This window comes from Hemicordylus capensis, chromosome 6 (genome assembly GCF_027244095.1).
Source record: "Hemicordylus capensis ecotype Gifberg chromosome 6, rHemCap1.1.pri, whole genome shotgun sequence".
Taxonomy (NCBI): domain Eukaryota; kingdom Metazoa; phylum Chordata; class Lepidosauria; order Squamata; family Cordylidae; genus Hemicordylus; species Hemicordylus capensis.
In genome coordinates, this window is record NC_069662.1 from 122584227 (window position 1) to 122611776 (window position 27550).

Genomic DNA, 27550 nt, shown 5'->3' on the forward strand with positions numbered 1-27550 from the left:
CGGCAGTTGCTCACAAACTCTTGCGAGAACTGCCAAACATGGGATTAGCGATGGGTACGCCTACGATATATATATATATATATATATATATATATATATATATATATATATGAGCTTTACTTCAGCTGTGGATATGTACTGTATACATAAATGTCAAATCATCTGCTCATATCCATTCTACAATAGTAGGCTCATGTCATATGCAAGCACATACTAATATGAATTACAAAATGTTGAAGCTGTAATAGATGCTAGATGTCCTTCCAACAATCTTGTTGAGGAATTCCCCATTTTAAAATTAAAAAGCTTGTAGTTTATTCCATCCCATCTTTCCAATGGGAGATGTTGGGAACAATAAAACGCTTGTATTTTCTTTTTAGAATAGAGTGAAGTCCTTTTAAAGACAAGGTATTAGAAGATTTTAAATCTGTCCTTTATTCCCTTAAAATGCTTTTAATAACCATGAAAAAACAATTTACAATATCAGGCAATTACAATTCCTGTATGTTGAGTACTGTAAAGGTAGGTAAAGTGTTCTGTCGAGACAGTATCAACTCTTGGCACCCACAGAGCCTGTGATTTTCTTTGGGAGTTTACAGGAGGGGTTTGCCATTGCCATCTCCCGCACAGTATGAGATGATGCCTTTCAGCATCCTCCTATATTGCTGCCGCCGGATATAGGTGTTTCATACCAGCAAGGATTCGAACTGGCAACCTCTGGCATGCTAGTCAAGTCATTTCCCCGTTGTGCCATTAGGTGGCTGTTGAATCCTGTACAACTGTCAAAATCCTCTCACCTGCTTCACTCTTCTCCATCTTCAGCAGCATGTGAAAGAACCTGATCTATGTTTCCAAATATACACACCAAACCAAGAAACAAGAAAATATGTGAAAGAACAGAAAAGTTTGTTTTTAATCTATGCAAGTCCTTGGTCCTTTGAAATCCATTAAGTTAAAAAAGAAGAAGTTAAAAATCAGAAATTATTGATCTTTCAGAAATTGTTCCTCTAAGAAACTTGAGATGGTAGTATTAGGATATATTATTTATTGCTGAAATGTCATATGAGTTTCATGTGGTTAATTTAGTCCATGTCCTGTGACACCTGTCTTACAGTGATACACACCTGAAGGATTGTTTTCCTGACATTTTAGTTCAATGTCCTTCAGGAGTGTATCACTGTAAGACAGGTGTCACAGGACATGGACTAAATTAACCACATGAAACTCACATGCAAATTATTTTCAAGCCAATTTACATAATATGCAAATTAGGCACCCGGATTTGGAGACCCAGAATATGGCAGCCCGAGTTGCTTGACATCCTGGTTCAAAAGCCTGCTATGCCATAGGGATATGCACAAGCCTGTTTGGAGGCCCTTTTATGGATGTGCACAAACCTGTTTGGAGGCCCTTTTTAACACTGGGGGGTTTGAAGTTTGAAGGTGGGGGGTGTCTCACTTTAAGGGCAGGGGTGAGTACACTTACTCCTCCCTCCACTCCCCCCCCCCCGCTGGTGACCGGTATTTTACACATCCTATCGGGTGACAGCATGCTTCCCTCCCGTCCCGATTGCTCATGCACCTTGGGCAGGCGCTCATGCGCTTGTGATGTGCACACTCGCATGCCCAGTGGATGCACACATGCCAGCTACTTCCGGCCACTTCCAGCTGAAGAGCAAATGGGGCGGCAGGGAAGTACACTGCTGCCCTGTAGGACGTGTAAATACCGGGCCCGGCGGGGGGAAAGCAGAGGGAGGGGTCGGTGCACCCTCCCCCGCCCTTAAAGTGAGACACCCCCCCCCACACACACACACCATTGAGCCACTTGCGCCTGGTTCCGTGCACATCCCTACGATGTCATCCTCACATATACATGATGATACTCTGTGTGAATTAATGTTGTAGACCTACCAGCTCCATGTACCAGCAAGGCAATGAAATGGATTAGAATGCTCATCATACACATAAATGGGCATCCAAAGGGTGTAAAGAAGCAGCCATCATTTCATGGCCCTTCTGCATGGGTCCGTATAACAATGTGGTTAAGAAAGGTGTCAAATGTAACTGTCACTAAGCGATCCTGCTTGTTGATGTGCCTCCAACCAGTGCCCCCTTTTGCTTGCTCCCTTTGGCAGCCAGCCTCCGATTTCCCCAGCAAGCAGACCACTTGTACCACCCCGTCCACTTTTTAGGGCTCAGAGAAACTTCCGAACTCTCTCCACCATCATTAGGCTTAGGCCAGACTTTTCGTTGATCCTGCACAACCCTGCGCCCGGGGCCGATATATATAGTTACTGGTGTATTCTACCAAAGACAGCCACAGGGCTCTGCGGTCGCTAGGGGCCGACACACTTTACCTTTTACTCTGGCAGCAGCCGCCAGGCAGACTACGAACTCATCACCAAGACCCAGTGAAATCGGCGAGACAAGGTTGTCATTGGAATGAATGGGAATCAAGTCAGTCATGAGCAACTTGTCTCTTTGATTCCTACGGTGCTTAGTGACGACTTCGTCTCACCAGAGGGGAATATATATATATACACACACACACACACACACACAAATATTGATGGGTGGGGCACAGAAGTGGCATAGTGCATTTCTGGATGGGCGAGCTCTGTCCCCATATTGGGGGGTGGGGACACGCTTGCTTGCCCACCCATCCCATGCCCTCGCCCGGAGCCGCCTTTGCTTAGTCTGGACCCTGCCCGCCTTTCTATCTCTATGGACTCTTCTGGCGAGGTGGTGGACCCGCTGGTCCCGCCCCTCTAGCCCGCTACGCCGGCCCGCAGCTGCCGCTTCTCCCCCTTTCTCGCCCGCTTCTTCCCTCCCAGAGCAAGAGTGCCGCGGGTGGGGAGGCCAGCCGGTTCTTGTGCTTGTGAGAGGAAAACGCGGCAGGTGGCGGCGGCAGCAGCAGCAGCAGCAGCGAGCGGCCGGGTCAGCAAGGCCTCCCGGGCGTCCCGCCGCCCCAATGGGCAGACGCGCCGGGGCGAGCCGCGGCGTCGGCGGCGTCTCACGTAGCCTTGTCAAGATGGCCGCCTCTCCTCAGCGACCTGCGGAGGCGGCGGCGGCTGTTGTCGGGCTGGGGCCACGGAGGGACCGCTGAGGAGGGAGGCAGCCGGCCGGCGCCGCTCTCCCCGCCGTGGAGGGGAGGCGGAGGAGGCGAGAGCAGACCCCGCGGGCTGCGGCAGGGCGCGGACACACCATGCGGCGGGGCTAGAGCCGGGGGCTTCCACCGCGATCAATGATGTTAGCGGAGGTAAGAGGCCGGCGGGCGGCGGCGGCGACTGGGGAGGGGGCGTTGTGTGGGGAAGGCTGCCGCTCGCCCCTCCGCGTCCCGCTGCCTCCCTTGGGGGGGGGGCGTTCTTCTGTGGCAAGGTCCGCGGACAGCTCTGCTGCTCTGGCGGGGCTCGTGGTGGTGGTGGTGGGTCATAAAGAGCCGTCCCAGCTGGGGGCGGGTTGGCCGGCCGGCTAAGGTGCGCTGCTGTGGCTTGTGTGTGTGTGTGTGTGTGTGGCTGGTATTGGTACTCGCACTTCGCAGGAGAGGGGCTTCCCGGTTCCTCGGCAGAGACTGGGAGGGAGGCCGGCCAGCCAGCCGAGGGTGTGTGACTTTGTGTTTAATAAGCACGTCAGTCTGATTAGGGGAAGGAACGCCTGCCCGCGGCGACTGCTCCCCCGTAGGCCGCTTTCGTTGCTGCCAAATGCAAATCCCCCTGGCTTCGAATCGACGGCGCCCGATCCGCCTGCTTCCTCGGCTTGACGGGGGCTCCCTTTCCCCTTCTCCCCCGCTGAGCACCGCCGAAGCAGCTTTGTGTGTCGGGAACTGAGAGACGGGCACTCCTGGTTCCAGCCTTTCCAGTGCTCCATTGTGTGCCATTCAGCACTTTCCTTATCTGCCTCAGTTTTCCTCATGTGACTGTGCGGCTTCTTGGGGACAGGAGAGGCCCAGTGAGTTGCTTGTGTTGTGTGTTTACAGCTGTGTTGGTGCAAAATGATGTCGGAGGCAGTTTGGGAGGTGGGTGAGGCGGCAGAAAACGTCAGTGCAGCCCTGGCAATCGGTCAGAAGTCTGGTGCTTTCTCAGCCAGTCTAATAAATGGCTTTGATTTCCTATAGTATGTGTATGGCTGAGGAGTGAGAGCTGTCATGGGGCAATGCTAGTTGCAGCAGTATCTGGTATTATGCTTTTGTTTTGTTTTGTTTGGAAGCTAAGCAATCTGTAAGCTTTTAAGTTACACATAATTGTTTGTGAGGCACTGATTCAGTTTGGGCATTGTTGAAGTCTAATGGATTGTAGGTATTTTATAAGATGCTGAGTATATTATGGTTATGATGATATTTATCTGAAGTCACTAGAATCTTCAGCCTAAAGGTATTTACCTGCAACGTACTGAACGTAAGAAGCTGCCTTATGCTTTCAGATCATTAGTAGTCCATCTGTCGCAGTACTGACTGCTCTGACTGGCAGCGGCTTTGTGGAGTCTCTGACAGTGGTCTTTCCCAGCCTGCTATCTGAAATTCTTTAACTGGAGATGCTGGTGAGTGAATCTGGGATTTTCTGTGTGGAAAACATGTGCTCTGTCATTGAGCTTATGGCTCCTCCCCTAAATAAGAAAAAGCTGATGCTGAAGTTACTCATGGCTACGGCCTCCGGCTAACAAGTGAAGGCCAGGGTTTGGATGTCTGTATTTAACTTCTGCATCAAAATCACTTTCTCCCTCAAAGGACTAGCCCCCTTCATTTTGGAAGACTGCTTCCAATCTAGTTGGTGTAAATGACTCTGTGATATGCTGGGCAAGCATGGATTTTCTCCTCAATTTTTAATGCCTCTGCGTCCTGATGCTGCCAAAGGGCTTACAAAACAAAGTATAGCAGACACAATGAAAAGCAGAGCGACTTGGCACAAATCTTTGCAAGAAACTTCTTGGTAGTTTCTTGCTGCCCTAAACCAGCCCATTACTTAAACCAGCCCATTACTTAATGAGTTTAACTACTCTGTCTCAAACAAGGGCCTTCTCCCTTGCATGCTTTAGTGCACTTCCATCTGCTCTGTTGGAGGGTAAGTATCACAAAATCCCTATCACTAACCGGATCTGTCCATGTGGCCAAGGCACTGAGACTGTGATGCACATCCTCTTTTATTGTTCAGTATCTCCCTTATCTCATTAAATATCCCTGTTAGAACGGATGATGGATATGCATCCTTTTTACTACCTGATCATTGTGTACCCATAATGCTGGGTGTGGCCAAATTCTGTGTGGCTGCATGTAAGAGTAGGTCTGAGCTAGTTTGAGTTATTGGTATTGTGAAGATTTTCATAGTTTGTATTATCTTTAATGTGATTTGTACTGTTTTTCTTTTGTGATGTTGGGTCAGTGACCGTAATAAAGTATATCCTATCTATATATCTTATCTATCTATTCATCCATCCATCCATCCATCTATGTTACTCATGGTGGTTCACCAGTATTGTATGTATTCAGGTACTATGTGTGATAAATGGTGTAATTGCTTCCTAGTAGCAAGGAAGAGTTCTGTGTAATTTGAAAGATCTGTACGTTTTCACCAGCAATGCTGATATTCTCTGTAGTACTGTAGAAAGAGCTATGAGAGCATAATAGTAATAAATAAAATTTATATAGTACTTTAGAATGTTCAAAGTGCTTCACCTACACAAATGCCCTTATGATGACTCTGTAAAGGAAGTCAGTTTTATGATCTCCATGTTGGAAATATGAGCTTGCCTAGCCCACACCTTGTGTTTAGTATAAACATGTTTGTAATCTAAATGGTAAAATATGAATTTCACCCATGCTTCCTACTCATATGGTGTCCAGCTGCTATGAAGGGAAGCTGACACAATATTTTCTCAGAATTGTGTTTAATTCAATTGTTGTAACACGTAGAAAGTTTTCAAGAAGCATTTTTTTGAGACATGAATCTGCTTTTGTCAAAAAATGACAAAGTCAAATAGAAATTTTCTCTTCCTCTCTCTCTTTTGCCTTTTTCTTTGTTTTGTTCAGATATGTACATTCCAGAATGAAAGGTGCAGAGCAGCACTGGTAGAAGGGGATAGAGATACCTTGCACAACAAGCACCTGGCCCATATTTGTGTAGTGTGTTCAGTTTAAAAGGAGAGAAAACAGCAGTAGAGCACAAGTTTTGCATTAGTCTTATAACTTATTAAGCTTGTTGTTTGATTGAAAGATGTGTTCTAATTTGAAGAGAATCAAAAATGTGAGTGTATAGATTGCTTTTTCATTGTAGTTCCATATTGTATTACACATGCAAGCATAGAGCCCTTTCCATTCATAAAGGAGAGTTGTTTACATAAGGAACCCTTCCATGAACACTACTCTGCTTGCATAAGCAAGTTTCCATTGAAAGAGTGGTAAGTAGGATCCAACCCTCACTCTTGTTTGCATCCTGGAATATCTTCTGAGCCTCTAACAAGTCTAAGCACTGTCTTTATTTTTGGCTTTGTATGACAGTTGTATATTACAATGTTGACAGTGAACCTTTCCCATCATCTTTAGGTTTCCTTGCTGACATATTTGTTTTAATGTGGCTGCATAGCTGAAAGGAATCAAATTTAATTACCTAGTCCTACCTTAGCCACTTTAAGTGGCACAGTGGGGAAATGCTTGACTAACTAGCAGAAGGTTGTCAGTTCGAATCCCGGCGCAGCAGCAATATAGGAAGATGTTGAAAGGCATCATACTGTGCAGGAGGACCCAATGGTAAACCCGTCCTGTATTCTACTAAAGAAAACCACAGGGCTCTGTGGGTGCCAGGAGTTGCAGTTGATTTGATGGCACACTTACCTTTAGTCCTACCTTGACTGGAAAACCTTCAACATGAACCCCTGGTGGCGCAGCCCCTGGTGGCGCAGTGGTAAAAACTGCCGACCTGTAACCAGAAGGTTACAAGTTCGATCCTGACCAGGGGCTCAAGGTTGACTCAGCCTTCCATCCTTCCGAGGTCGGTAAAATGAGTACCCAGAATGTTGGGGGCAATATGCTAAATCATTGTAAACCGCTTAGAGAGCTCCGGCTATAAAGCGGTATATAAATGTAAGTGTTATTCAACAGAAGCCCATGCAACTTTCAGGAAGATGAACTTCCCAGCCCTGCCCCCTGTGTAACTCATTCCATTTCCAAATGCTCTTAATCATTGGGAAGCTCTTCCTCTGTAATTTCCAGCTATTAAGTTATTCTTATTGACAGTGTTACTAATTACTAATTTAAAATCTGTACAGAATTCTCAAATAAAAAAAAACTTAGTGTGAATACCAAGAGAATCCATATTTCTTGTAGGACTCATTATTGTTGAGTTTTGCTTATACCAACACTCAATAACTTTAGTTTGTGCATTTAAGTGATAATGCATGAATAAAATGCAGAAGTCGCGTTGGGGCTAAATATAGTACTATCTGGGTTACCATGTGGTAAGTTGCTTCAGTAAACTGGTGATATTTAAAGTGTGCCTTCCTGTTTCAGAAATGGAAATAGGCAAATGTCTCTGATTTATTAATGGCAAACAAATAATTTCTTTGCCATCTGTGGTGCATGGAAATGTCAACTTTTGTTTTGGAGTGTACTGAATAACGAATACCATCACTTTCCTTTGCCTTCCTCACTGGGAAGCAATCCACTTTAAAAATATTGTATTGGTACCACACAAAGGAGGAACAATGTTTTTGAAATATTATGCTGCTTTGTTTCGGTTGATTTTTATAGGGGCTACTTTGAAAATATGCTTTGTGCTTTAATTGTTTGCTTGCTAATCAGAAGTCATACTCTGCTTAAGAAAAAGAGATGTGTTATAAAAATAACTTTTAGATTCAGTTTTCTGAAAATGATTTGTGTATATGTTCAGGAGCCATATGCTTTTTCTTATAGCATACTTTCAAAATGAATATTGGTTAGGTTTTTACTTTATAATAAAAATGTGGTTTAAACCCATTAATTACAAAATTAATTGGAGAGGTTCATCTGTGGTTGCCTCCAACTCGTCTGTGGGAACGGGCCTTCTCCATTGCTGCCCCTGGACTTTGGAATGCGCTCCCTGTTGAAATAAGAGCCTCCCCATCTCTGGCAACTTTTAAAAAGGCTCTGAAGACACGTTTATTCACCCAAACATTTAATAGATTTATAGTTTTAATATTGGGTTTAAAATGTTTTTAGTGTGATTGATGATTTTAATTGTTAATTGATTTAATATTTAAATGATTTTAATTGTAAACTGCCCAGAGATGCAAGTTTTATGTGGCATAGAAATATTTTAAATAAAATAAAATTTTAAAGAGAGAGAGGAGAGGAACTAAAATAAAGGGAGGTTGGGGTGTGTATGTGTTTCTAAATGCACCTGATGAACAGAATGTGTTCAGTTGCTATTTCATTGCAAAAAAGAAAGAATAGAGACTAGAAATAGAAATGGACTCCTCCCATGTTGCAGTTTGCATAATTGCCATCACACCTTAATTTGGGAGGTTATTTGTCAAAGATACTGGCATATAATGACCATTATAAAACATACAGGTATTTATTCAGTTTTGTGGCCTGCTCAGTTCTATGAGCTGGCAGAGAAACATGTAACACAAGTAGCAGTAGCTATGATGCTTCTTCAACCTCATGCCCTTTTGTGTTCCAGATCCACTAAGGTGTCACTGATTCAGTAGTTTCTCAGTAAAAAAAAAAAAAAAAGCCATCACCAGAGGTGGCATATTGTATCATGTCAGATGCGAAAAGGTGTGCTCCACATCATTCCAACATATACAGTAATATGAGTAGTATTATACTATAACTATACTATTATGTAGTTCAGACTCAACGGCACAATCTTTCTTTTTCAGTGGGGAGGCAACCTACCTGGAGAACAGGAGGCCTGCTGGTGTGTTTCCCAGAATATGGGAAACTCCTATATTGGGCAGCAGCGATATAGGAAGGTGCTGAAAGTTATCTCATACTGCGTGGGAGAAGGCAATGGTAAACCACTCCTGTATTCTACCCAGAAAATCACATGGCTCCATGGTCACCAGGAGTCGACACTGACTCAACGGCACAACCTTTCCTTTCCCCCTCTTCATTTCTTAATACTGTATCACATATGAAAATTCCTAAAAGATACATATGCAATGTTATGTTCTTCATTAGCACAATTCCAAATGTCTAGATTCATAGGGATCCAGAATGTTCTGAAAGGCATTATGCAAAGATGCATCTTTTTAAGTGACAACTCTCTTATATTTAGTAGGAGCTTAGCAACTGTACCAATTCAGCCCAGTGTAGCATTCCTTCAGTGACTGTTGCTGGGACTGGTTGTTTCTTTCGGGAAGCATTCTCGTGTATGTGCATGTTTGCAGTGTACACTGCTTTGTGAATTTTTGTTGAAAAGTGGCGTGTGTTTCAAAATAATTATATGGGCCAAACTTAGATTCAACTTCAGTTCACCATCGCCTCCCCCATCTTGTGTTTTGCTAATGACAAAGGTTTCCAAATGAAGGAGTCACTGGTTTGTGTGTTTTTGTGACACATGGCAGTGTTGGCTTTTTGCTTGTGTGAACTGTCACTGATAGTGATTTTCTATGGTACAGAACTGTAACAACCTCTCCTGTGGGTAGAAAAGAGAAGCACAAACTTATTATCTTTCAGGATCATCAGTCTGTTTAACAAGTAGACACACATCCTATACCACCACCTTCATCTTCAGAATCTTCATCAGTATAAGATTGCTTGTTCATGGGATTAGGAGGTCAGGGAAATTCTCGTATCCCAGAGAAAATGCCCATGTCTCTTTATGGAGGTCTGCCTCAAAGTTTGCAAACAAACTATAATTAGTTTGGATACTTCCATTGTAGTAAGTTGGGTAGGGCTATTATCCTCCGTGTTTTCATCATATTGATGGTTTAGGATTCAATTACAATATACTATTTTAACTTTGATAAAATTTCTGTGGGCAAAATGCATCTTTGCAGTCTAGACATCTCTCAGAGATAGACAGACTACACTGACAGAATAAATCAAAGCTATTACCATCACACAGCCCTAACGATGTTATGTCATAACAAAATTAAACCACAAAGAAAAGTGCTAATGTCAGGAAATCACCATATTTTAAGTGACTAATCTTCTCTTCCTATAGATTAGTCACGTGTACCTTTCCTTCAGTTACTTTGAGACTTGTTCCATACACAGTTGTACATGAACAAAAAATATAATACTTTTTGGATTTTAAACAGCTTTACATTTTCACTAGGAAACAACTGAATACTTGCTCAGCACTGTGCTATTATCCTGAAACATGTCACATGAACATGCTTACGTTCAAGTTTGCTTTTAGTGTAGGCATCCTCCTTTTAGCTTTGAGATTGCAAAAAGATGGATGCTCGTGAAATTGTTCTTGGTGTGTTTGGCTTCGCAGCCCTTTTGCTCTTAGGTAATGGGAGGATTCATTTTGTGGTATTACATGCTTGGTGAACAAGAAAGTCCTTGGCGACCAAGTACTAGCTGCATTTGTGTACAGAGCATGCACCATTGCAGGCCTTGACAAATTTTCTTCGGATTTAGGAGCCAAACAATGGACACTTGACAAAATTACCCGGTTTGGAGACGGACGTTATGGTGGGGGGAAGGCAAGTGGGCTTTTGCTGTTCTCTTTTACAAGTAACATACTTAGAACAGGACAGCTAGGGACAAATAAAAGATTACTCTACCTCTTAATATCCTAGTCTAGGTGCCATGATTTAATTTCTGGGTGCCATGACTGCCTGGCACCTGGGATTTGTCAAGCTCTGGACTATGCCTGTATCTGCAGAATCTGCAAGTTGCTATCTTGGAAACAGAACATTCCTGAAGTTTCTAACCTACGTGGTTGTGAACTAAACTGTAGGCAGTTGCTGCTACGTATCTGGCTATTAGAATAGCTTGGACATCCAGTAGTCAGAAAACACTCTCTCTTTGCTTCCTCCTTCACCTTACCTCTGTGCTTATTGCTCATTAGGAATCCTAGTTTTCTTTCTGGATCATTCTAAAAATATAATTTTCATAATCAGTGTTGTTTAAGAAAAGCAGTGTAATTTAAACAACTGACATGACTGATTCCAGTAGCATAACTTTGCTTTTCTATTGTATAATATAGGATTTTCTCAGTATTTAGGGACCAGTACATTATTGTCATTTGGCTCCTATATAGTACAGTTATTCTTGCATAGTGCCACTTTTTGTAACATTGGGCAGCTCACTTATGTCAGTTCTCGACATGCTTTGCTCCTGGAGGGTCAGGTAGCAGTCATGGCCAGTGTTGCCTTTAAATAGCTTAATCTGATAAACCAGATGTGACCCTTTCTAAAGAAGGCAGATCTAGTCATGATTATTACACATAGTTGCATCCTATTGGACCATTGCAATGTGCTGTACATGGGGCTGCCTCTGAAGAGCATTTGAGAAACTGCAAATGCTGCATCTAGATTGTTTCTGGTGATCTCTCTGGGATGTTGGGGGGATCATGTTACTCAATGCGGTTCGATCTCTTTTGGTTCCATGTTTATTTCTGGGTACAATTCAAGCTGCTAGTAGTGTGCACGGATCGGTTCGGAGGCCATTCTACTGGCCTCCGAACCGGTCCGGACAAGGGGTGGTTTTAGTTCGGGAGGGTTAGGGTGGGGGGGTCCATTAAGGGCGGGGGGGGCTTTACTCACCCCTCCCGCGCTTTGCTGCTTTGGCGCCATAATTACTTTAAAAAATGCGCCGCAGTATCATTTGCCGCTCCGGGGCTCCTTCTTGACTGCAAAATCGGGCGGCAGGATACTTCCCTGCCGCCCCCAAAGCCCCCTCAAGCCATTTGAGCGCTTTAAATCTCGCCCCGGACCGAGTGCTAAAGCGCTCGGGCGGGCGGCGGGGAGATGTCCGTCCGTCCGCCCGCCCCCTTCCCTGCCTTCTGCGAAGTGCAGGGAGCCTTCTGCGCGCGCGCAGAAGGCTCCCTGCTTCTGCGCACGCGCGCGCAGAAGGCTCCCTGCACTTCGCAGAAGGCAGGGAAGGGGGCGGGCGGACGGACGGACATCTCCCCGCCGCCCGCCCGAGCGCTTTAGCACTCGGTCCGGGGCGAGATTTAAAGCGCTCAAATGGCTTGAGGGGGCTTTGGGGGCGGCAGGGAAGTATCCTGCCGCCCGATTTTGCAGTCAAGAAGGAGCCCCGGAGCGGCAAATGATACTGCGGCGCATTTTTTAAAGTAATTATGGCGCCGAAGCAGCAAAGCGCGGGAGGGGTGAGTAAAGCCCCCCCCGCCCTTAATGGACCCCCCCACCCCAGTGCCGAGCCGCAGGTCCGCGGTCCGGTGCACACCCCTACAAGCTGTTGCTTTTGACCTATGAAAGCCCTAAACAGCTTGGACCTCAAGTACCTTAAAGACTGCTTGCTCCTGCTTGATCTGGATAGTGGTTCCAACATTCATAACAAGTGGGGTTCTGCGCCTGCGCAGATCAGCTTTGGGAAGAATTCGTTAGCTCCTTGCGACGCCAACCGCCCGCTGCACATGACTGCAGTCCCCTCTAGTGGTGGTTAGGCGTTTTCATTTTCAGTTTCTTTCTGACCGCCATAGCGATCAGTACTTGGAGACTGTTGCTCCTCGTGGAAAGTTTTTGTGATGGAGCTATCGGGCTAAATGGCGCAGGTTTGCAACACATGCTGCCTCCAGAGGTTATGACCCCAAGGAGGCAAGCCTGAAGGCTGTCCTTCTGTACTTGACTACTCTGAAACAGAGCGGCCTAGCGAATGTCTCGATTAAGGTGCGTATGGCAGCTATTTCGGCACAGCATGATGGGTGGGATGGAAAGACGGTCTTTCTTCACCCATCCGAGATGTAAAGACTTCATGAGAGGCATCAATAATCTGTATCCTCCGATTCGCCCACCAGCGGAGAAGTGGAGTCTTTCCTTGGTGCTTTCGTCACTGACGGAGCCGCCTTTTGAGCCTTTGGCGTCTGCGTCGTTAAAGAACTTAACCTTAAAGATGCTTTTCTTGGTGGCTTTCACTACGGCCAGACGGGCGAGTGAACTGCGGGCTCTCCGCGTTGATGAGCCTTATACGAAGATATATCCAAAGCGTGTCGTTATGCGTTTGGATCCCGATTTCTGGCCAAAGATTGTGTCTGATTTTCACATCAATGCCGAAATTGTACTACCTACTTTTTTCAGAGATCCTGCGTCCGCACTTGAGCGGGCGATGCATTCTTTAGATGTTCGTTGGGCCCTTCTTTTCTATTTGAGGGCTACTAAGGACATTTGGAAGACGCCCCAGCTGTTTGTTGGCTTGCGGGGCAAGTGCAAAGAACACTCACCTACAAGACAGAAATTGTCCTTCTGGCTGGTGGAGTTAATCAAATTAGCATATGACCAGCAGGGTGTCGTCCCTCCAACGTTGATTAGGGTTCATTCCACTAGGGCTTACGCCACTTCTGCAGCTCATCTGTCGGGCATTCGCTTCTCAGATATCTGTACAGCTGCAACCTGGTCGTCACATCAGACGTTTGTGAAGCACTACGCCATAGATCTGCGTACGGCCAGGGCTGCTGAATTCGGACGGGCGGTCCTCAAAAGGGTGTTGCAGTAACTTGCAATGCTTACCCGCCTCCAACTGGGTAGCTTGTGATTCACCCACTTGTTATGAATGTTGGAACCACTATCCAGATAAACAGGTTGCTTACCTGTAACAGATGATCTGGTAGTGGTTCCATACATTCATAAATCCCGCCCGTCCATCCCCACTAAGACGTTTGCAAGCTACTGCTTTATTTTTAATGACCTTTTGGCATTTGTCCTCAAGCCTAGGCTGCTCTGCCGGCCTTCAAGAAACTGAAAATGGAGATGCCTAACCGCCACTAGAGGGTACTGCAGTCACGTGCAGTGGGCGGTTGGCGTCGCGAGGAGCTAACGAATTCTTCCCAAAGCTGATCTGCGCAGGCGTATTACCCCACTTGTTATGAATGTATGGAACCACTACCAGATCATCTGTTACAGGTAAGCAACCTGTTTTTTCTGTTGGCCTGCTCATATTCTCAGGGGAGATCTTGCTCTGTGTGTGCCACCTGTAGAGACTTGTTTGCTTGGCACATGGGACTGAACTTATTTGGTGGTGGCACCCAGGCTCTGAACACCCTTCCTCAGGAGGTTCATCTCTATTCTGGCTTTCAGGCCATGAGCTAAAAATCGGCTGGGGTTTTTTTTTGCATCTTTTGAGAGGGCTGATCTTTGTAAAATTACTGTTTTTTAAAAATCTAATCTATGGTTTGGGGTATATTGTGTGTTAAATGTTCTTTATCTTGTTTTCTGAGATCTTAAGTTGTAAGCTGCCTTGATAACTTGTCAATAAGTGGCACAGATATTTGAAAATTAAAATAAGTGAAATAAATAGACTAGGAAGGCTCACCTTAATCTGATCCAGCAGCTAAAAAAACAAACAACAACACACACACACACACCCCGCCTAGTCATTAATCTGGGCAGCCTGTTATGATGCAGGACAATCCTGCTGTGCTTACATCAGAATTGCCCACAGGCAACCTCATTTCTGGAAGCTGATTGGAATGAAAAATAGTGAATCACACAAAGAGGCAGCCTCTTCGGGGTGGATACTTTGGGCTTGAACCCTTTAATTAGTTTAGTGCTTGTGAGGTGCATGGTTTGGGATATACAGGGCTACCTATAAAATGTTCACTGCTGAGAAAGAGCTAGTGTAGTGGCTAAGAAACTGAGCTATGAGCTGGAGAAGGGAAGACTAAGGCAAGCAGTGTTTCCTCTGACAGGGATTCCCAGATGTTTTTGACTACAACTCTCAGAACCCCCAGCTGCAGTGGCTTTTGCTTGGGGATTATGGGAGTTGTAGTCAACAACATCTGGGAATCCTTGTTGGAGGGAACACTGAAGGCAAGATAGGATAGCTGTCAAACAGAAGGAACAGACTTGTTCTTTGTTCCTGAAACTCAGACTAGAACGAGTAGTTTGAAATTTTACAGAAACAGATTTATTCCAGACATCAGGAGCAATTTCCAATTGGTAAGAGCTGTTCAGCATTGGAATAGTCTTGCCTCATGCAGTGGTGGATTCTCCTCCTCTAGAGGAGAGAACCTTTCAGAGACTGAACAGCCATCTGTTAGGGATTCTATAGCAGTTTCTGGCACTGGGCAAGGAGTTGGACTAGAAGATCTTCAAGGTCTTTTCAATTCTACAATTCTATATCTCACCAGTGGCCCAGGCACAGACCATCTGCGCCTCTAGTTGGGCCCAGTTGTCCCCTCCCCCCCCCACCATGCTGGCATGCCCAGCTTTCTGGCTGGCCAGCCAGCCGCCCCCCACCCCACCGCCATCCTCTTGGGCCAGGCCGTCCCGCCAGCCAGGCTAGGCTGGCCCGCTGCCGCTTCCTCCGTGCGGCCGGGCCAGGGCCTGCCGCTGCCATCTCACCCTGGTGAGTGGGCCAGGGCCAGGCCGTCCCACTGCTGCCTCCTTGCCGCTGCCATTATTTCTCCCCACTGCCTCCTGCCACTTTCTGGCTGGCGGGGCTTTGCCCTCCAGCCACCTGTCATCCACCCACCTCCTCGCCGCCACCATTATTTCATTATTTCTTCAGGCCAGCGGGACTCCGCCCGCCCGCCTCTGCCTCTTCACTGCGGCCATTATTTCTCTTTGCTTCAGTGCTGGAACTCTCATGTGCTTTCTGTCAGCCAGTCACCTCCTCCCCCTCTGTCAGCCAATTACCTCCTTTCTGCCACGTCCTCACACATCCTGTCTTAGAGAATTAATTATATAGAAGATGTGATATTGCCACTACAGACATGGGGGAAAATACATGGAAAGGCCCTGTGCATGTGCACAAAATCATTGTGTCATAAGGGTGACTTAACTGAGGGCTGTTTCTCAGCTTTTTCAGTACATGCCTATTAGAGTGGATAATGGGGACAGTTGTGTTCACAGGCAGTAGCCTTGCAGTTAAGGCTTGCCTGTATTTGGAATCCTGCTACATTTGTAACAAATCACCTTATATCATACACTTGGGCTGAATTTTGGGAATATTTTTATTTTAAAAATCTTGACTCTGTAAGGACCTTTTAGGGTGGATTTCCTCTTGAAACTTCTTCTTCTTCTTCTTCTTCTTCTTCTTCTTCTTCTTCTTCTTCTTATTCTTATTATTATTATTATTATTATTATTATTATTATTATTAATCCAATTTCTATACCACCCTTCCAAAAATGGCTCAGGGCGGTTTACAAAGAGAAATAAAACAAATAAGATGGCTCCCTGTCCCCAAAGGGCTCACATTCTAAAAAGAAACATAAGACACACACCAGCAACAGTCACTGGAAGTACTGTGCTGGGGGTGGATAGGGCCAGTTACTCTCCCCCTGCTAAATAAAGAGAATCACCACGGTAAAAGGTGCCTCTTTGCCCAGTTAGCAGGGGTAATGCAAGGCAGAATCTCCCCTGCCCTGAAGGCCTGCTAGTGTTATGGTGCTCTGTTTAGGGTTAAATGTAGGGGCTTGATTGCTACAGTGAACAGAGAGAGACAGCTGCATTGACACTGGTTTTAAATCAAAACCATTACAAACACAGAAAATTCAGCACTTAGAAGATAAAAAGGGAAAGTAGACTTATATTGTGTCTTTATCTTCATTTGTAGCTGTGTAGATCAACACTGCTGGGAAATTTAGCAACATGAATATTTTTCAACTAAAAGATAATCTTAAAAGCTAACTATTTCATTAAAGTGGGTGGGTAATCTATGAAAGATAGCAGTGCATACAGAAATCAGCACCTCTTGGTTTTTACCACATCCCCCACAAATGCCCAGTACTGTACTGTGCACTTTGATGCTAATGATCAGAGTGCACAGAATTACTTGCATGCCATGACCACCTCCATCCAAGGTAGTGGTAGCTCTTCAGCAGCATAAGCTGTGGCTCCTATGCCGAGGAGAATAATGAACAAGTCTCTGCTTTCACACCTCTGCTGCTTCAAACACTTATTTTGGCAAATCTAATTTTAGAATTAATGTGTTAATCATTGAGCTATTAATGATGGGTCCTATGTCTCTTCTCTGTAAAATATCTATGTATTGGTGTGATCCAGAGATTCCTGCTGTGGCAAGAAATTTGTGACTAGAATTGGTTGTAGCAACAACTAAGTAAGAACATCTCAAAACATCTTGCTCTTTCAACATTGCAAAGATGTCGATAATTAGAATGTCTCTTGATCAGTGTCCCCTCTAACAGTGATTTCCAGGTGTTGTTGACTACAACTCCCTTAATCCCCAGGAAAAAGCCATTGCAGCTGGGGTTTCTGGGATTTTTAGTCAACATCATCTGGGAATCTCTATTAGAGGGAACACTGTTCTTGATAGCAATCTTAGTTGCCAGTCTTAGTCACCTACTAATTTTTCTGTTTTGTAGGTTGTCATTTGGGCTTAAAGTATGTATTGACATCAGTGTTCCCTCAAAGGGGTGCACATGCTCACAAGGTTTTTGATGTCCATTTAGTTAGTTTTTGATCCCACTCAGGATGAATCAGGAAGGCCCCACACTGAATGCTTATGTGCACACACTGCCTTGATGATGCTGCCCAGAACAAAACTCATTCCGCGCACAGATGAGAAAAAATTAGAGAGAACACTGGTTGGCATAGGTATTTGTTAGTAACCTTTAGAATACAGTATAATGTTTATGCTTGGGTTGTAATGAAGCACTTCAGGCAAGGTTTGTACCTTTATGAAATAGTAATAAATAGCAATACAGAGGGATTTAAAATGTGGTGCCTGAAGTGTGTGGTTTTGTTTCAGGGTGGTGTTAAGTGGGGCACCTGTGGCAGCAGAACATTGAGATGAGCTGGACAAAGGCATAGGAGGAGATTATCTATAAATAAACGGAGGAGATTATCCATACATCTCTTCCATTCCTTCCATAAAATATGACTCCAAGTGCCTGCTTTTTTCATATAGCTTCAATAGGTCGTCATCCCAGCCTGCCGTCTTCAGACTAAAGTCATTGTTGTTGCTAATAATAATAAATTGGATTAAGTTGTTGATCTCCTTCCGTCGCATATAATTCTAGAACACTTTATAGCCTTCCTAATTCTGTCAACTAAAATGTTTTGACAATTTTAAATACTTAGGCACAGTTTTGGTAAGTTTCTGTTTTTGTTTAATGAGCCTTTCAATTCTTTGTTATTGAGGAAAATCTTGAACCTCTATGTACTTGCACTGAATGCAGGTATATCATAGGAGTTAGGAACCTATCTTTAAAATATAAAATGAGATGTTTGGATTCTAGAAGGCATCTGTTGGCCAACACAATTGGCTTGTGAAATAGATTTTGCTAAAAAAAAAAAATTCTGAGAGACTTTATGCTTATGTGGTCTCATGGTCTTGCTAAAAAAAGCCCCCAACTATTTACTAGAAAGCTGTTTGATAGCAGTTATTTTCAAACCTCAAGAGTTCTGCTGTTCAGTTTGCATCTGAGAAATTAACATGTTTGTGTGTGCCTCTCTACTCAAAGTATTCTCAGGATAGTGGAATAAAACCATATTTTATGTGCTGTAAAACTTGCTAGCTCCAGCACTTGCCCTATCATTGGTTGTGGCCATTATTAAATTCCCTTTGCCAAAAGACTAAATGAAAAAAGCTCCCTTCCAGATAGCTCATATTTTGTCTACTAGGAGAAAAATTGCATCCCATTGACTCTCCCCCCTGTTATACTCTTTTCCTCAGATAAACTTGGCATTGATGCCTTGAGCAAAAATCTAGGTTTTAAGTAATAAAGTTGCTGTTAAACAATTGAGCATCTTGATGTCACCGAGTCTGAACTGTGGGCATGACATCGGATGAGCAATCCGAACTCCTGCTTTCTTACTGCTTAGCAGGAATTATTTCACCATTAGCTTTATGCTTCAGTTTTACCTGCCCTTGAGAGCACATCACTGTGTTCTACAGTAGTATGCTATTAAAGTAAAAGAAGGTTGATGTCATCTTGTAAACATAAGGCTTTGTAAACTGTGGCTATACTGTTTAGGTGAAGTTGCGGCAATATGATGCTTTGTAGTACTTGTTGCTGTATGCTCTAAATAACATTCTTATTTTAACTTCTTAGTTTGGCACCAGCTGGCTTTATTTTGAAGAAAATAGATTTGAAGTTTCAAATGCATTAATTCAACACTGTGAGCATATGTGGAATTAGATCATGGCTGGAAACCAGCCATATGGAAACCATATAAGGCTTTGTAATCTTGAGCTCACCTTTATCTAGGCTTCTTATCAGTTTTTCTTGCAAGGCTGAGTTGATGGACTAAAAGTGCTAAGCATGTTTACTTGGAAGTAAACTCTGTTGAATTCCGTGTGTGCTTAAGATTGCAGCCTAAGGCTGCAGATCCAAGCACACACTTGCTTTTGAAACTTCGGTCTATCTACTTTTTTGGATTGGAGTGCACATTTTCCATGATGTGTGATATGGAAGAAAACATGGGATCCTGCTGGCTGTATAGCTCCACTTTTAAATTTGAAGTATGTCTGATATGGTGACATTGGTTATTTTTTTCCTCCCTAACTTCATGTTGAAAAGTATGGTGCCCAAGGAAGTGGAACATATGAATTGTGCCTTATTACATGTGTGTAGGATTTAAATTAAAGGGATGTAGAAACTACTTAGCAGTCTATAATAAGTAAAATACTGAGTTAGTGCCTCTGAGAATCTTCCTTATCTTCCATTTTGTTAGAGAGGGAAAATGATGATGGCGTGAAAGCACTCTGGCTGGTCTGCTTGGTTCAGAATGTTACTTTTTAAAAAATTCAAGAGTATATATTTCTATTAGTACACACTGTGTTCTTTTATAAGATTGAAATTATCAGCTTATTTAGGTAAATTTTGTGCTCCATAGTTAACAGTAGCATTCTTCTGAATGCTTTTGAAAATATAGGAGGCTTATGTTTAATAAATATTTTCAAAACGTTAGATTGTTTAGTAACTTCATGCAGTACCTTGAGCAAGATAATAGCTGGAACATGGCCTAAAATGTTATCCTGTGAAGTAGGGGTGTGCACAAAATGTATTTTGAAACTCAAAACATCTGAAACATTCTGTCAAAACAGTGGTTTTATTGGCTGTTTTGATGTAACAAACTTGAAATGTTTTGAGTGTTTAGGCCTTAGGGAACTCAAAACACCCCATTGTTTCTCTTGGTAACTCCTAGGGACACCAAAGTGGGTTGGGTGGTAGGGCATGATGGGTGTTATCTACCACCTAACCCACAAAAGAAATGGGCAAGTAGGTGATTTTGAACAAATTTTTAACCTTTACCCCAAATTCGCATGTTTTGAGCTCGGAATGTTCTGTACATTGCTACTGTGGAGCAATTCTGGATACGAACAGCAATTTTAAGCCATATATTTTTGAGGAAGAGAGGCAAAATGTTAATTTCACCTACACAAAATTGTTCTTTACAACATTACTATGCTGTGGGAGGTTGTGTATTCTGAAATCTGATTGAGAGGTGGAAGTGTTAGGCTGTTAGCTTCAAATCCATTTTTGTATTGTCTGCTGCTGATTTTATGTAGGCTACAATTTTATATAGGCTGTGTTGGATACTGAGCAAGTTCCATTATGTTTGTATTCTCCCATGGTCTTAAAAAAAACTGTCAGTGATTAAATGTATTTTACTTGTTAACTCTTGTAATTCTAAGGGCTTCTAAATAAATTTGCAATTCTGTAGCACTGTCTCATCTCCCAGTTTAAACAGATAACTAATACCGTGCTCTAATTTTATCTTTTAAGATAAAGATATACCAGCATGGAGCTACAAAACAGCAGGAAACCAGCTGTTGTTCTAAACCTCCCTCTACACTAGTAATCCAACTTAAAACAAAACAAAACAGGTTTAAACTTAAATGGTTTAAGATAAAGGGTTAACATGATGTTGCACCCCCCCACTCCCCACCCCACCAATTACTGTACTTCATTTTTGGAAAGTGTGTTGCACAGTTGGCATTCATTCTGACTTGCTTATGTTTGCTCCTTTTCTCTGTCATTGAATCCCACTCTCACAATTGGAAGCTTAATTAATATGATTCTTAATGATTAAAACACAAACAGTTCGCTGTTTTACAAAGTAGATCTTGAAACTTGTATTCTTGCAGTTTAGGTCAGGGCTGCACAACTTTGTTCCCCCAGCTGTTGCTGGACTACAACTCCCATCATCCCTGACTATTGGCCATTGTGGCTGGGGATGATGACAGTTGTAGTTCAACAACAGCCCTGGTTTAAATGGTTCAACAATTCAGCCCTCTTCTAAATGGTCGATATGGCTCACTTAGGATGTAATGTCAAACCACAGTGTGGAGATCAAGTATCCGCATAAACTCTCTTCCTGGCTCTCTCCTCCTACTTCCTGGCTTTCATCATGTCTGAAATAGCAAACTGTGGTAAATGCCTGGACTCCAAACTATGATGTGCAAATCTACTTCAGACTGTCGATTGAAGGCAAGGGGCATCACAGGCATTCATGAAGATAGAACAATTCATTTATATTAAGATAAGTAAATATGAACATTGGCAAATATAGATTTTTTTAAAAAATGTCCAGTTCTTGGCTGTGATATAGATAGTGAGTAGAAAGACATCCCATTGATTTTCAGTAGACCATTCCCAGTGATCTCGGAAACAGCATCACATGTCTGTTAAAAGTGAAGTTGTGCCATGGTGTCAGAGTTGACTCCTGGTGACCACAGAGCCTTGTGGTTTTCTTTGGTAGAATACAGGAGGGGTTTACCATTGCCATCTCCCACACAGTATGAGATGATGCCTTTCAGCATCTTTCTATATTGCTGCTGCCCGATATTGGTGTTTCCCATAGTCTGGGGAACATAGCAGTGCGGGGTTCAAACTGGCAACCACTTTCTCCCTAGGTAAGTTACTTACCCGCTGCGTAATTACTGTAAATCATGTCTGTTACTGGCAGAACTTTGCAGTAATTATACACTTTTATGATGGTACTATTTACCATTTTTGGTTGTAAGGATAGTAATTATTGCTAGCCAGGTTTCAATAACTGATAATATGCCACTCCTACACATGTGAAACGTTACCTTTGATTTACAGATGGAGCAAGTGAATGTGTGGTATCCTGCTGCTATTATGTTTCCTATGCAAAAGGATAATCTGAAACAGACAAAAGGGCAAGTTTTCCATTGTGTGTTGTTCATAATATTAAGATGATCTGTATTAATGGACTCTTGGCACACTTTTTCACCCATGATGAGTTGTTGCAGATTTTGATATTTCAAACAGCATGCTGCATGTATATTCTATGTTGGTCATTCTAGTGTTTTGTATCTTTTAAAATAACTTGTTAACAGTGTTACACAGTTAGTGGTTTCTGCAGTTCGTTCTCAAATTATATCGTTAGTACAGTATTACATATTTGTTACCACAGTTATCATCTTTGCTCTCTTATAATATAATTATTCAGGTGTGTGTTCTGTGTCTCCAGGTGTGGGTGGGAGGTGGGGTCTATCCTGTTCTCCTTGCTTCCTTTTTATTTTGGACAGTGAAAACTAGTAAGTAGAGATGGGAGCTTTGAAGAGGGAAGGAGGGAGTGTGCAAGCTTCTGGAAGTTCTGTTGTATCTGAATTGAGCTGATGCCAGTAACAGATGAACTTATTACAATGAGCTCTTACAAAGTATCCAAGGTTGTTTATTTGTTCCTGTTCCTCTTTATGATGAACATATTTATTTTGAATTGCTTTGTTCTTGAGAGAGATTGAGATTTTGTTTGCTTGTTTTATAGTGTGTACCTCCCAGAGACAGAAGTTTGGGGTGGTCTATAAACTTGATAGATAGATAAATTGTAGAGTAGGCCTGCTTTGGTGCTAAAGCTGAATAATCTACACCACTGTGCAGAGGTGGCCGCTCGTAGCACGACCGCCTCCACATAGTACTGTGCACTTCCAATGAGAGGCAGTTGCTTTATGGGGAGCGGAGCCCCAAACCGCTCCAGTGATGGCTGGGATAGTCATCGCTATCATCACTATGCAGGGTGTGACAGGAGGTGTGTGTGTCTACTGCTAGAAGGGTTAGGCCTTTCCTGTGGGGAGAGTCCTGGGAAGGATTACTCCTCCCAGTGCTCCCTGTCATGTCCCACTCTGCTTCCTGAAAAAGCAGCATGTAAAGGTCATATGGGAGTCTGCTTTTTGTAAAGGACACCCCCCCCCCGAAGCTCTGTGAGCAGCCATCTCTGCACGGTAATGACACAATGGTGCAGATTATTTGGGTTTTGTGCCACTGAAACACAGGCCTGTTGTAGCGTTGTTGCAGTCCAAGAAGTAGAATGTAACTAAGTAGTAGAATATAAGCTTGATGTCCTGTCAGTGGAGTTAACAGCAAAACAGATTGGTGGTAGATAACTGCAAGCAAATAATCTTTGTTCTACAGTTGTCATATGCAAACTATGTATTAAAGGTACTTGGTATTTGTGCAAAGCGTTGTAGCAGGACTGTACCCTTGTGGTTGAAAAGTGTGATGGTATGCAACAGATGGAAAAGTGTAATTTTCAGGAAGAGCATCTTTTAAAATTCCCTTTTAGAAGTTCTCAGTAAAGAACATTTACAATCTAGCAGCACTGCAAGATTTCCAGTATCCAGACTGAGTCCAATATAAGTTGCTATAAGGACTCAGGTTAACACGACAAAACAATGTTCCTGGTAGAGAGCAGAACAGATAACTCTGAACAGTCAGGTTTCAGAGTTATCTGTTCTGCTCTCTACCAGGAACATTGTTTTGTCGTGTTAACCTGAGTCCTTATAGCAACTTATATTGGACTCAGTCTGGATACTGGAAATCTTGCAGTGCTGCTAGATTGTAAATGTATAGAAGATCCAAAATCTGTGGGTTTGCAGGCTGAGTAGCCATTCAAATACTTGTGATTATAAACTGTGGTGTTATGTACTAATCTCAGAGAGAATTGGGGAGTTTTTCTTTCTTCTTGACTGATGATACACTAGCATTTTAAGGCTTGGTTCAGACATAAACCCTAAACTATGGTTTAGTGTAATGTGAACAAGCTTCAGTCCTTTAGTTAAACAAACTGCATGTGTGCAAGAGGAGGAGAGTGAAACCTTTCATTTTAAGCCAAAGCTGCCGTTCTGCATGATGTATGAACTCCTACTGTGCTTTAACAAATTATTGTAAATAAAACCCACATTTTAATCCTGGTTTCATAGTTAGCCAGTTTTATTTATTTATAAAAGGTATCCTGCTTTCCCCCATGGTATAGGGAGGTCATCCTCAACGTGACGGCTTTATCAGCCTCTGCATGCTCCGAGACAGGAACAATCAAATTTCAGGCAGGCTAGTAGCTAAGTTAGGTAGCTGTCACTCAATCCCCAGTTCTGGTCCTGTCTTGCTCCGTTAAACAGCTCTTGGTTTGAGCTCTTGTTCTACTTGCTATTTTTCAGGCTAATTCAGGAACAATTCCTTTATTGTTCTAATTGGAATTTACTGAATGATTTTTAATTTACTAATTGGTGAGGTAAAATTTTGTGTTTCATCTTTTATTTTCTTGGAAACTTTCTTGATTGATCACAATCATGCAGGCCTCCCACTTAGGCAACATGCTGAAAGGTGTTCTTTCTGAGGACCCTTTTTCAAAATCAAAGAGCAGAGACCTCAGTCCCCAAGAGACCCCATTTGGTTCCTCCTCAACGCAATTGCACACCTAGCACATTGACCAAAGGGGCTGGGGCCTCTAACCACGCGATTGGTTACTGCTGTTTTTCTGAAAAGCTGCGCCCCCCCCCAAGGCAGCAAGAACAACCAAACATCTGAAGGAGGCGGAGGGGGCTAAAAAGAAAAAGAAGGCTATATGCACCTCTTGTGGGAGGGGGCTCCCCTCAGTGAGAGGCTGAAAGTTTGGGCAGTTGGCAGCAGCTGCCTTCCTGACTCCTGCCAAAGCTCTGTCAGCCATTTTGAATATGGCTTCCTAACAATATTATGTCTCTATTAGCAGTACCTCTGGTTGATGCTCCCATGACTCAGCTTGTGTCAGGAGTGCTGATGAATAAAAAGGGGGATGAACAATGGAGTCACCAGAGGACAAGGAAGCAGACCATCTGCTCGGAAAAGGTCATGATGCGTCTGCTACTGTCATCAGGGCAGCCGCCACAAACTATTTTTGCAAGGGCATCTATTCTTTGGGCTAAGGAGTTCATACAATACATTCCTCCAGAGAATGTCAAATTGTGCCAGAGTGTCAACAAGTTAGCCAAGGCAGCCACTCTCATGGCTGATTCGAGTCTGGATTGTATCCAGCATGCCTTGCGGGCGATGGCGTCTAGAGTGGTAGTGCACAGGGGGTTAAATAATTGGCATGTCAATACTAAACCAAAGGTTACCTTGGCTGCTACTCACTTCCGGGGTGTGGGGGCAAACTATTTGGAGAATCTTTAGGGCCACTGTTGGTCGAAACAAAAGATAAAAAGAAGGCCATGCTAGCTGGACACAGAGAGTTTCATAGGCCCTTTGGGGGAACACTTCCTACCATCTTCCTTTCGTCCCTACAGAGCTTTCAACTAGGCTCCAGCCAACCAATTCAGGGACAACTTTAGGGACAATCAAGCACCGACCTTCAAGCCAGCCTGGTGACAGCCCTGGAGCAATTGAGGTAGAGGTGCTTCCTGAAACCAGCAGTGCAGTCCTTTTTCTTACTCTTCAGCCCAGGAAAATTGTAAGCAATGACCGAATCCCTGTTGGGGGCAGGCTTCTCCTTTCCTCATAAGGCTTGTCGAACAGCACCACCTATCGCTGGGTGCTGCAGACTGTATGGGAGGGGTATTGGATAGATTTTTGTTTCTCCTCCCCCCGATTTTCATGTAATAATTTCTATATCTAGGGTCCAATCCAAAAATGTTTGAAGGAACTGGCCGTTCAATATTTGTTGGACATTCAGGCCATAGAGCCAGTTCTACTGACTACATCCTGTTCAAATGTCTATTCTTTGCTCTTTCTTTTGTCAAAGAAAGATGGGTCCTGTTGAGTGGTTATAGACCTAAAATGGCTCAACAGGTACATGAGGAATACGTCATTCCATCGATCAAGGATGCAGTCCAGCCTAGGGATGTCCTGGCATCAGTCAACCTGTTGGAAGCTTACCTACATGTGCCCATTCATCCCTCCTTTCATCGCTTCCTGAGCTTTTCTTACAACCATCAGCATTACTAGTACAGGTCTCTGCCCTTTGGGTTTTCATCAGCACCTTGAGTTTTTTTTATGAAGTTGATGATGGCAGTGATTGCCCATGTCTGTTTCCAGGGCATTCATGCCACCCTGGACAATCTGTTGAATTGCTTGTCTTTCCAACAACAAGCCTCCAGTGATGTGCAGCAGACAATCCGGATACTCAAGGAACATGGCTTCATCATCAACCCTATGAAGAGCCATTTACGTCCATCACAGCGCCTCTAGCATCTGAGTGCGCTATTCGATACTCAGGCAGCTACTGTCTCCCTTCTGTTGGAATACCAGTAGAAGATTGCTGCCTCAACCATAGCCATGTTGTCCAGATGCAGGGTAGATCTAATGACTCCAGTTCAGCTCATGGGGTCGATGATGGCTTGTTTGGAGTGCACCTCTTGGGTGAGGTGGTACTCCAGAACGCTTCAATGGACCATCCTACCTTTTCAGTCAGCCATCATGTAAAAGAGACGCCTGATGGTGCAACTCTCTCACAAGGTCAAGGAATCCCTCTGCTGGTGGTTATCTCCAGCCATGGAAGAGGGTCTTCCCATTGAAAATCCATTCAAGGTGGTGGTCACCCCCAACACAAGCCTCTCTGGCTGGGGAGCCCATTGCTTGGAGCTGAAGGCAATTCGTCTGGCTTTGCTTCAGTGTCAAGACCTACGTCTGGGAAAGCAGGTCCTGATAAGGACCAATAATGTGACTGCCAATTCCCATGTCAACCATCAAGGGTGCACAAGATCATGGGCCCCTATGAGAGAGACCAACCTACTCTTTGCTTGGGTGGAGGTTCATCTTCGTTCAGTGTCAGCAGAGCACCTAAGTGGTTCAGCAAATTTGCAGGCAGATTGGCTGAGTCAGCAATGGATAGATCCCACAAAATGGCCTCTGAATACAGAGGTCTTTGCTCAGATTGTGGAGGTGATGGGTGTTCCTTCCACAGCAGACAGAGGATATTCATGGCAAGTCCAGGACACAATTCTTGCCCCGAGAAGGTCTTCTACCTTTCATATTTACCAAGCTACCTGCTTGGCCTTCTGTAGCTAGGGGCAGAAACATCAAATCTAGTCTTCCTTAATGGGAGTTTCGGAAGTTGTGAGGTTCCTCCAGATGGGTCTCAGTCCAAACGCCATGAAGTGACAGACTTTGGCCTTGTCCTCAGTTCTGGACATTTAAGTTCCAGGCTCCTCAGCCTTGCATCTACACATTCACCATTTTTTGCAGGAAGCTACCAACATCACTCCTCCACCTGTGCATAGGTTCCCAACTTGGGACCTGAACAAAGTGTTAAA

General features: G+C 43.8%; 1 protein-coding gene across 4 annotated transcripts in view; it reads left to right on the forward strand.

Moving 5' to 3' along the window:
* The first annotated feature begins 2738 nt into the window (after positions 1-2738).
* SNX13 (sorting nexin 13) overlaps positions 2739-27550 on the forward strand; it is a 125205-nt gene continuing 100393 nt past the window's right edge. For 2 of the 4 annotated variants that reach the window (XM_053261052.1, XM_053261054.1), the window contains exon 1: positions 2740-3258. In XM_053261052.1, coding sequence (XP_053117027.1) covers positions 3244-3258 — 15 coding nt within the window. In that variant the 5' untranslated portion in view covers positions 2740-3243. Of the gene's footprint in view, positions 3259-4418; positions 4536-27550 lie in introns of all 4 variants that reach the window. The other 2 variants (XM_053261053.1, XM_053261055.1) reach the window with 2 other exon arrangements.